This window comes from Crocuta crocuta, unplaced genomic scaffold, assembly GCF_008692635.1.
Source record: "Crocuta crocuta isolate KB4526 unplaced genomic scaffold, BGI_CrCroc_1.0 scaffold61, whole genome shotgun sequence".
Classification (NCBI taxonomy): domain Eukaryota; kingdom Metazoa; phylum Chordata; class Mammalia; order Carnivora; family Hyaenidae; genus Crocuta; species Crocuta crocuta.
Window position 1 is genome coordinate 10,924,840 of NW_027528369.1, and position 10,423 is coordinate 10,935,262.

The 10,423-nt window shown below is 61.5% G+C and overlaps 1 protein-coding gene across 6 annotated transcripts in view; it reads left to right on the top strand.

The window, feature by feature from the left end:
• Positions 1 to 10,406, top strand: part of ACSF3 (acyl-CoA synthetase family member 3) — a 59,590-nt gene extending 49,184 nt beyond the window's left edge. For 4 of the 6 annotated variants that reach the window (XM_077754123.1, XM_077754120.1, XM_077754121.1 and 1 more), the window contains 2 exons: positions 3,154 to 3,266; positions 3,374 to 4,980. In XM_077754123.1, the coding sequence (XP_077610249.1) occupies positions 3,154 to 3,266; positions 3,374 to 3,714 (454 nt within the window). In that variant the 3' untranslated portion in view covers positions 3,715 to 4,980. Of the gene's footprint in view, positions 1 to 964; positions 3,267 to 3,373; positions 4,981 to 10,308 lie in introns of those variants that run through there. The other 2 variants (XM_077754124.1, XM_077754125.1) reach the window with 2 other exon arrangements.
• Positions 10,407 to 10,423: the final 17 nt, after the last annotated feature.

A 10,423-nucleotide genomic window follows, 5' to 3' on the forward strand; every position in this document is an offset into this window, starting at 1 on the left:
GCCCCTTCTGCGTCCCCACTGAAGCCCCAGGCCCATCCCTCACTGTGTCCCTTCCCCCAGAGCCTCTCTGCCACATGCCATGACCCCGGGGCCTCTCTTTCCCTGTGTCTTGCGGTGCCCCAAGGTCCGGCTGTGGGTCAGGCTGAGGCTGGGACCCTCGGGCAGGGGCGGGGTCTGGAGGCAGCTCAGAAAGGAAGCGCTGATGATATCCCCAGATTCTTTGTCTTAGATCTGGCAACTTTCTCCTGCCCGCACGCCTTCCTCCCCGACTTGCCTGGCTCTCCTCTCTCTTGAGAGCTGAAGATATTTTGGGCTTGTCCAGGGATTTCACAAACAGCAGGAGAGCCTTGTTTCATGAGGGGCAGCCCCGCTGAGCTGGGCGAGGGACTTCCTCTGCATTCGCAAAGTCACAGTTGAGAGTCAGTTTAACGATGGAGAAGATTCTAGTCGCTGTAGCTGCTTTGATTAGACAATTATTTTGTTAAAGAGAAGAAACCACAGGCCCTGAGCTGAGCAGAGACTGTCCGGGCGCCATCTTGGCCTCCCCCGGGCGGGGGGCCCCTCACGTCCACCCCTGCATGTGCGTGTGAACACACCTGGCTCAGGCTGGCTCTCCGTGCTCCGGGGTTACCCTGGGAGGCCAGGGCAGCCCCCCGTCTCCGGGACTAGCACAGTGCAGCCAGCATCCGGGCCTCTGTGTCCTCAAGCTGGGCAGTCACTGGGCGGTGACACAGAGGCCACCCACCCCATGGAGGAAGGAGAGGGGTCTTCCTTGCGAAGGGCAGGTCCGACTCTGGACCTTGGCTCCCGCGAGGCTCTTGGTGAAGGCCTCTCTCTCTCCCTCTCCCTCTCCCTCTCTCTCTCTCTCTCTCTCTCTGTCATGCTCGCTGTCATCTGGGGGTCTTTCGGAAGGTTTTTTTAAAATAACATTTTCCTCTGTGCTCCCACTTTTTCCTTTCTGAAGATTCCGCCCTCACAGACCCTGCTCCTCGGGGAGGGCTGGCTCCCTCCTGTGGCCCCGAGCCGCTGTCCCCTCGGAGGGAGTGAGGGGGCCTGGAGCGCAACAGGACCACGTTTGCAGGGTCTGGGATGTGGACCACCCGCCACCCTTCTGTCCCCCACGTACCAAGTTGGAAAGGGATGTGGGATTTACACACCAGGGAAGAACCAGGGTCTGTGCTCCTGAACCCAGTGGTGACGTCTGAGGAGGCCACGGAGGAGCAGTCGGCATTGGCTTAGTGCCCGCCGGGCCTTCTCCCTGGAGAAGCGCGTGAGGTAGTGGTTGGGGGGAGGGACACCCCCAGGTGCGCGGGCCGTCGCCCCAGGAGCCTGCGGCTAACAACTCTGCAGGGTCTCTGTTTGAGGGCATACTTCGCCTCGACGTGATTCTAGAAGTTTCCTGCTTGACCAGTTGCCAAGCTGAGGTCCTCTGGAGGAGGACGGGGGGCACACCCCTTCATCCCCAGGGTCGGAGCCCTCGGTCCGACAGGAAGCTGTCCTTGGAAACGGCAGGGCCCGCAGGATTTAGCCCTGCCGTGTCCCTCACGACGCTCGTAGAGCCTTTTCTCGTGTTGGTGCCTTTTGTTCCTCTTTTCAAAAGTGGCCGCTAAGTTAGGGCTTGTAACGCCGGGCTCTGACTTACTGCCATCTGCCCCCCGCAAAGCCCTGCCCCGTGGTGCGAGTGCCGCCCTCGGTGCACACTCACCCACACTGCGTTCTTCCTCTGCTGACCCTTGAGCAGTCGGAGCAGCGCGTGTTCTGACCCCAGAGTCGCACCTGCTCCTGGCGCGGTGTTGAGCGCGGCCTCGCCCGTAGCGGTGGGTGGACAGTGTCTCGTAGGCTGTGCTCCGCTCGGACTCCTCCAGGCTCAGCTGTGCCTGTTCACGGGTCGGCTCTCAGGGAGGGTCCGGTCACAAGGAGGTGATGCTGTTTCCGTCCTGTGCCCCTGGGACCCCTCTGCCCGCTCTCTCTGGGCCCTGGCACCAGCTCCGCTCTGGCCGTCCAGAGGGGACTCAGGGGAAGCCACCCATGCACTGGAGACATGGGGTTTGGGCAGTGGGGTGGGGGGCTGCGAGGGGCTGCGTCCCCGGATCGGGCCTCTGGGTTCGCCCTGCCGTGCTCCGCCCCCCGGCCAGTCCTGGCGGCCTCAGCGAAGTCCAGCCTGGCCGCCTGTGCTCTCTGGGCCCTGGTGGGCGGCTGGCCGGGCCCCCAAGCTGCCAGGACCATAGGTGGGGCCCCCTCCCCCTCGTGAGCCAGCACCTGAGCCCCCAGGCCCCCAGAGTAACCATGCGTTTGGTGGGCTATTGGTGACGTTCACTGCCCGTGGGCAGGTGGACGCAGCCCACGAAGGCGATTAGTTGCGTGTCTGTGAGCACCGGCTGCTGAGGCCAAGACTCGGGAGCTCTCGCCGTGGCCCATCACGAGCTCGCCACCACCTCCCCAGCGGCTGAGATGCCCCCACGGTTTGCAGACCAGAGGCCACACGTACCTGCTGGCCCCGATGGACATTGGGGTGCCGTGTCCCTCTGGCCTGGCCTGAAGCTGTGGGCAGCAGCCCCGGGGAGTGGGGCTCAGGGGCCCACGAGGCAAGAGCTGGTGTGCCCACCCCGCCACCTGGCCGGACGCGTGTTCTCCTCACCACGGGGCAGGGGCCTCAGACGGGGCCTCAGGAGGGCCAGTGCCTACCACCTGCAGAGCAGTTTCCCAGAGTAGAGCCTCGGGGGGCAAGATCCTTCCACAAGGCCACTCACAGGAGAACACGCTAACGGGGGCCCCCACGGGACAGAGTGCAGAGCGGCTCTGAGACCCGCAGGCTCGCCCCTCCGCCTTCACCGGGCTCTGCAGGGAGGGCAGCACCAGCCCTCTAGGCCCCCCACCCCGCCCCCCTGCCTGTTCCCTCCATCTGGCCGCAGCTGCCCTGCCCTGCCCTGCTCTGCTCGGGGAGGCCTGGCCCTGAAGAGAGCTCGTCCTCTGGCCGAAGCTGGGCCTGGAACACGGGCCCAGGCACCTCCGTGTCGGTGTCCTGCAGCGGGGTGCCCTCCCCAAGCAGGCGCGGGCGTGGCCGGGCTCCGGGGCCCCACGGCCCCCTGTTGCACTGGGAGGGGGCTGTCCGGGCCCCAGTGCCTGCCACTGAGACCACGCCCATGTCTGCAGGGGTGTCCTGGCCCCGTATGCCGTGCCCTCGGAGCTCCTGCTGGTGGAGGAGGTCCCGCGGAACCAGATGGGGAAGGTCAACAAGAGAGACCTAATCAGGCAGTTCTACCCGTGTGAGCAGGGTCCCCTCTAACCTGGAACCCCAAAATCGGAGCAGAGCCGGGGCTGGCAGAGGGGGGATCCCGGTGCAACGCCTCCTCAGCCTCGGGCTGATTTCCAGATCGATGTGCCCCGCCTCGTCGCCTCTGCTGCGTCCGCACAGCCGCACCCACGCCGTGGAGCCCCACGTGGTGCCGTCTGCCGGGCGGGTCCCCGCAGTGTCCAGCGTGTGCCCCAGGCAGCAGGTCTCCAGGCAAATTCAGTAAAGTCTGTGCAGAGAAAACAAGCTTGTGCCGTGCCATCTGCCCAGGGCCTGCGTGGGCTGCGCCCGGGTCACAAGTCGTGCGTCTCCGCGTGCACAGCCCAGTGTCTCCCACAGCCTGGGCTGTCCGTGTGGCCTCCCAGGTGACCATGACCCCCCAGGGCCTCCTGGCTGGACACCTAACTATTCAGAGAGGCTGACCCGGAGAATGGGCCTGGCCATCTCACCCCAGAGTTAACTGCGCTCAGGGCAGCCCGGTGCCCTGGGCACATCGCTGAGGGGCGTCCATCTGCACACACACACGGGCTGTCAGGGCCGAGCAGATGCCATGCGACTCAGCTCAGGGCTGGCAGCAAGGCCCCTGGATGCCATGCCGGTGGCCACATGTGGCCCCACGGTCCCCTGCAGGAACGTTCTAGACCAAGGGCTGACGGCCTCTGTGATGGGTGAGCCAAGCAGTCTGGGTTTCCAGCTCTGCGGCCACGCGGCCCCTGTCGCTGTGGATCCGCTGGCTGTGGGAGAGGCTGGTGCCCTCGTAGCTGTGCTGCCTCGACCCTTGACCCGCCTCTCTGTGCCACGCCCTCCACGGGCACCACCCCGCAGCCCCGCACCTCGGTTCTTAGTGCTGCTGGCTCTGGCACATAGGTGCCCCACCCATACTCCAAGCGGAAAATCCAGAGGCATCTGGATAGTTCATCAGAGACCACGGCAGCTGCTCTGCCTGAGACTGCTGGGGTCTGGGCTCTTCCCGGACGTTAGGTGCCCGGAATGTGCGTCTGAGAGACCAGCAAGGTGAGGCAAGGACTGGGAGGGGCCACTTTGGCCCCGGGAAGGGGCTCGGTGCTTGAGAGGCTGAAGAAACCGGCCCCCTACTCCCCTACCCCTGTGCGGTGTGCGGCCTGGGTCCCCGAAAGCCTGACCCCAGGCGCAGTGTTTGCCCCAGGGCGACCAGCCCTCGCTCCTACCTGAGCCCGGGACACACCCTGGCTGCCCGCTGTCGCTCTCCTCCAGGGTGGCCCCCGGCAGCTTGCGGGACGGCGCGTGCTCAGCTCCCCGCGGCCCTGGTCTGGCCTTGTAACCAGGCAGCCACCTGCCACTGGGGAAAACCAGATCAAACGTGGCAGGGCTCCTACTTAATCCTCCTGATTTGACACTGTGTCTGTCTTAATCCTGAAAATTCTGATCTCCTGAAAACGTTTACAAAACTATTCAGCTTATGCTGTAATCTGTATCAAATACTTTGAAAACATAATAGTCACCTTCAGCTAACAGGACCACAGAAGCACGTTGGCTTGTTCTGAGGACACAGAATGCCGTGTCCTACTTGTCAATGAGACTGAGCTTCGAGAGGCTTCGAGACGTCCCCCGTGGCCAGAGAGCCCCATCCGTGCCATCCTGCAGTCCACTCCCAGAGGAGAGGCAGGAGCAGGCGCCCGGGAGTCAGCCGTGGGCAGCTTGGTTGGCTCCNAGCCGACACAGGTGAGCCTGGGCCCCCTGGCAGCCCAGGGAGGAAGCCGTTCGAGCGCTCTGAGGCCAGGCAAGGCCAGCAGCCCCGACAGCCGGGTCCTGGTGCGTGAATCGGGTTCCCGTCTGGGGAGGGTTGCACACGGCTCTGCTCCGTGCGCTGGGAGGACGGCACAGCGTGTGGCACAGGGCAGGGCCTGCCGCGTGGAAGGGGCGGGAGACACATGCCTCCAGGGGCTCAGGCCACAGCCACGCCTGCACACACAAGTGCCCCCAGGCACACGAGCCCCGTGGCTGGGTTATAAGGTACTTTCCCGAGAGCCCCTGGGGTCAGCTGAAGCTCTGAAAGCCTAACTCCGTTTCTCTTCTATGTTGAGTTTCTCCATAAAGGTTTTTTGAAGGAGATACAGCGCTAAGCGGTACATTTGATAAGTGTGGCTCTGGTTGTTGAAACAGCCCTGGCCTGTGCAGCCTGGCCCCTGGGCCCCCGGTGACCGTCGTGACCCTGCCCACCTCTCCCTGCTCCCCCGTCACTTCCTGAGCCCGTCCGTGCCTCCCCTGCCCTCGGCCACCAGACGCGGCTGTGACTGTGCCCCCCAGGGCTCCTCACCCGAACCTTCGCACACCTGGCTGTGTCCCCCGCCCCCCATTCTGTGTCCCGTCTTTCTCCTCCGCCACTGTGGTCGTGTGTGCGTTGCCACGGCTGCTTGGCCACGTTCTGGAACCTCAGAGCCCCAGCCTGTGCGCGAGTCCGAGCTGCCCTTCGTCCTGACTGTAGGACACAGTGTGTCCTTTGTTAAAACAGCACCGCAGGAAATGCCGAACTCATCAAATAGATCAATATCAAATTGTCACGCCTGCGTTCGTGCCACAGCAACGGGGACGCGTCCCTGGGGAAGCTGCAGGGCGGCACGGACGTGGGCACTTAGTACAGCTGTCAGTGGACGGCCGCAGGGCGGAGTCACCGCCCGGGACCCTCTGCCATGAGCTTGGGGGTGCACCCCGCGTACGAGGGAGGGGAGGGCAGCGGCCCCACTCAGGTCCCCGCCGCATTCCCATAGCTGGGCTGTGTCGGGCGGACACCCCAGATGTTCCCAGCCTGTTGTATAGACAAACCGGGGGCCGTGTGGGGGGTGACGGCCCAGGGTCTCAGGAAGAGGGAGGCGGGGTGAAAACCACACTCTGTCTGGGGGTGAGGTCAGACAGTCGTAGCAGTGCGGGCGCGGCGGTCTGGGCGGAAGGCCGTCTGCAGGGAGCTCACCCGGGCCCTGGTTGGCACTGGGACTGCAGCAGCAGGGCTGTCCCTGGGGACACAGAGTCAGACACTGCTGGCCGTGGATGCCTCTAGAAGCTGGGAGGGGAAGCGGATCGTCCCCTGGAGCCCCCAGGAGGAAACAGCCCTGTGACACCTCCATGTTAGCCCTGGGCCCCCAGCCATGAGGGGAGTCTCCCCTCAGCAGGCAGCCTCTGGTTCCTGTGCGTTCAGCCCCTCCACACCCAATGGCCGTGACCGTGGCAGGTGCAGAGTGTGGGAAGCGGGTCTGGACACAGCGACAGGGGCTTGGGGACGGCGTCTCCAGGCACCGTCCCTCAGCCAGGGCAGGAGGCCCCGGCAGTCCTGCGTCCCCCCCTCTTCTGGGTCCCAGGTTGGGGACAGTCCCGTGGGGAAGGCACGGAGGCAGGCAGCCAGGGCACCCACATACTCAGAGCCTGTTCCACGGGCAAGACAGGGACAAGGGTCCACGCCTGAGGCAGAGGGTTTGGTGGGAATCCCATTCCCGAAGGCCCCTCTGTGCCTGCTGCAGGCCACGGGCTTGGCAAGNACACAATCTGAAGCAGCTCCAGGCTCTGAGCTGTCAGCACCCAGGCGCCCCAAGGGGTTTCCTTCTTGCCCCTCAGCCCCTAACAGGTGGGTTATATGGGTCCTTATTCAGGGGCCCAGCCCCAGAAGCAGGGCTGCGGGAGCCCAGGGGGGGCCGGGGGGGCAGGAGGTGGGAGCTCAGGATGGCCAGGCGGTGTGGGAGCGCAGGGGGCCTCCCTGCATCTGCCTCGTGTCAAGTGTGAGGGTGTGAGCACGTGCCTGCGGGGCGGGCGTCCCTGTGCACGTGTGTAACTTCCAGGCGTGACCTGCCTCGGTGGGGACTGTGCGCGGGGCCCACGCGTCTGCATGCTTTGGCACGTGGTGGCCCTGGCCCCGCTGCGGCCCCTCCCACCTGGACAGCATCTCGTCGTCGGCTTGCAGGGCACGTCATCCGAGAACAGGCTGCTTGTAGCTACCGGCCATCCACTTACTCCAGAAGGGCTGCAGGCCGTTAAGCCGCCGTCTGCTTCCTTCCAGCCTGACGGCGCTGCCCCCGCCGGCTCGCGGTAAACCGTCGGAACAACGGCAACAAGCAGCCGCGCCCACACAGCACCCGTGACGTTCCCGTTAGCGCCTGCCTCAACGGGGAAGAGCCACTTAGAAGGCGATGTCACGCTGCAGCAGCCGGCCGGGCTGCCCACTGAGCAGATGTACACGCGCACACACAGATGCATGTTTACACATGCGCGTAGATACGTACACGCACAGACACGTGCGCAGGCGTGTATAATCACATGCAGACACAGATGTTTATGAACAACACAGGTCTGGGCTCTGCAGCCTCCTGCCCCATGTCAGCTGCCCCTGGGCCCCCAGTGACCAGTGAGGGCCAGATCAGGGTCAAGGCTAGCTCAGGGACATGCTGGGAGCCAGCATGGCTGGCGTGAGACTCCAGCCGGGGACCCTGTCCTCCCTAAACAGCCTGCGCGTGGGCCCCAGCTTCCCCCTTCCCCAGAACAGTGAAATCTGTTCCCAGTGGATCGAGGACATTCTCAGAATCATTTCAAACATTGAGGACAGAAGAAAGAAGACTGGCCAGTGCCGTGTCTACCCAGCCTGTCGGGTCTTGGCCTCGGGCAGGACTTGCCTCAGATCCTTTTTGAGAAGTCCCAGCCTCCCTCCCACATTCAGGAGCTGAGCACCCAGTGCCCAGTGCTCATGTTATGTTCCCTCTGAGCTGATACAAATCTGCTGCTGATACAAATTGCTGTGTCCATGGACCTAAGCTCTGAGTTGCCACACAGAGGCCCACCCGCTCCCACGTGTCACCTTTGTGGATTACGTGGCCGTGGGCCTGGGCCTCTTCCCAAAGAGGCCCTGCCACGTAGACGGCCTCCACCTGACAAGATGCCCTATCTCCCCTCCATGCAACACGGACCGACAGACTAAATCTTTGCCGTGGTGCTGCGTGCGAAATAGGATCTCTTCATTTTAATTTGCACTCCCCTAATTGCCTGTTAGGTGGGATATTTTGAAAATGTTTTTTGTCCATTTGAATTTTTTATTCTGTGAATTGCCTGTTCATAGTCTTTGCCCATTTTTGAGTTGGTTGTTGGTAATTTTCTTGATTATGCATTGGTTGTGTGGCTTGCCTTTTATGTTCTTTATTGATGTGCAGAATTTTTAAATTTTAATATGTTCAAATGGATTCATGTTTTTTATGTTTTGAGTATTGTCTAAAAATTCCTTTCCTACCCCAAGCTCTTAAATATACTTTCCCACGTGTTCTTCTAAAAGTTACAAAGCTTTCCTTTTCTCACGTAAGCTCTTCATTCATTGGAACTTTATCTTCACATTTTGCATGAAAGGCCCTGATATTTCCCATGCAGAGTAACCAGTGTTTCCTTCTGAACCACATGTGGCCTCTGCTCTCTGCCCAGCATCCGGGCGTGTCCTGCTCAGGCTACGTCCCCCTCTGCCCTGTTTCCAAAGCCGGGGCGCTTGTTAGCACAAGGCACCGCCCCTGTTTCCTTCTCCAGAACCGTCTTGGCTGTTCTTGGCCTTCTGCTCTTCCACTTGAATTTTAAGAGCAGCCTAAAGATCCTTTTTAAAGAACCTTATTTTGGAGGCGATGGAATTTATGGGTTAATTTGGCGACATCTGACTGACATCTTCAAGAAGAGCTCCCTCTAGTCCACAAACATGGCCCAGCTCAGTGTCTCTTGGGCTCCTTCTTCTGTCGTTTTCTCAGTGATAACTGTACCCATCTTTAGAGAGGGTTGGAATCCTGAGTGGACCTTTCACCCCAGATTCTAACTGGCCAGTGGTTCGTGTGTTGGCTTTCCACCCTGCAGGCTTGCTCAGTGCTTGTGAGGCTTCTCCTGGGGGCCCGCGCGTGCCCGTGGGCAGGTCACATCTCCCGTGCTTCCCCGCTCCGCCGCCTCGCATTGCGCCGCTGAAGCATCCGGCGAAATACAAACCGGGAAAGGGGTGGATGCCCCAGAGCCACCATCCAGCAGTGCACGCCTGACTCCCATCAGCACATTTATTGCTAAGATGCTCTGGGAAGCAGCGCTAGATTTCATTGAGATGTTTTCTTCTCTATTAAATTGGCCATCCTGTCTGTGGCTGTTTTTCTTTTTAATTTTTTAAAAAGTTTGTTTATTTTTGAGAGAGGAAACAGGGTAGGAGCAGAGAGACGGGAGAGGGAATCCCAAGCAGGTGCCTCACCGTCAGCGCAGAGCCCGATGAGGGGCCTGAAACTACAAACCACGAGACCATAACTTGTGCCGAAACCGAGAGTCAGATGCTGAACCGGCTGAGCCCCCCGGGCACCCCCGGCTTTGACAGTCAATACGGACCCACTGGTGTCCTGCACTGAAGCCCAGTCGTGTCCCTGGGACACACCCTGCATGGTCACAGTGTGCGGATGGGGTCAGGGGGCCTGAGTCGTACTCTGATTAATGCAACTACTGAACTGGCCCCGTGTCTTACCTACAATTCCAAAATCCAAGAGGCTTTAGGAAGTTGTCTATTTCTGTCGTTATTGGGGGCAAACTGATCCGGCCCACGCTGTAGATTGAAATGTTTGCACCCCCTCCCAAATTCCTATGTTGAAACCCACCAGCCCGGGTGACGGCATCGGGAGGCGGGGCTGTGGCAGGAGGTGGGATTCGAGCGCCCTGGCCCCTCCCGCCCCCTGGGGACGCGGCCGGAAGACCTGGGCTGTGGACCAGGACACCCTCGCGGGACTCAGAATGTGCTGGAGCCTATGCCTTGGACCTCGGCCTCCAGAACTGTGGAAATCCGTTTATCTGGTCACCGCTGCCCGAACAGACCGGGCTCACTGTGCCGTCCCAGACCCTGAGGGAGAAACGCAATGCGCAGCAATGTGCCTTCCATCCACACATGCGAAAAATTCTGAATCCCAGCACACTTCTCACCCGGGAGTTTGAATGCCGGCCTCGGGCTTGCATTTTATTCAGGATTGAAGGTGGTAAAACTGGCCGTGGGGGCCTCGCTTCTTTAGGTCACGTGATCCGTGTGTCTTCTGTGAGACCTCGCCTGCCGTCCAGCTCTCCGATCGGTGACGTCCCATCTTCTCTGACCATGGAAGTAAACCTCGTGGTGCCGATGGCGGTCCT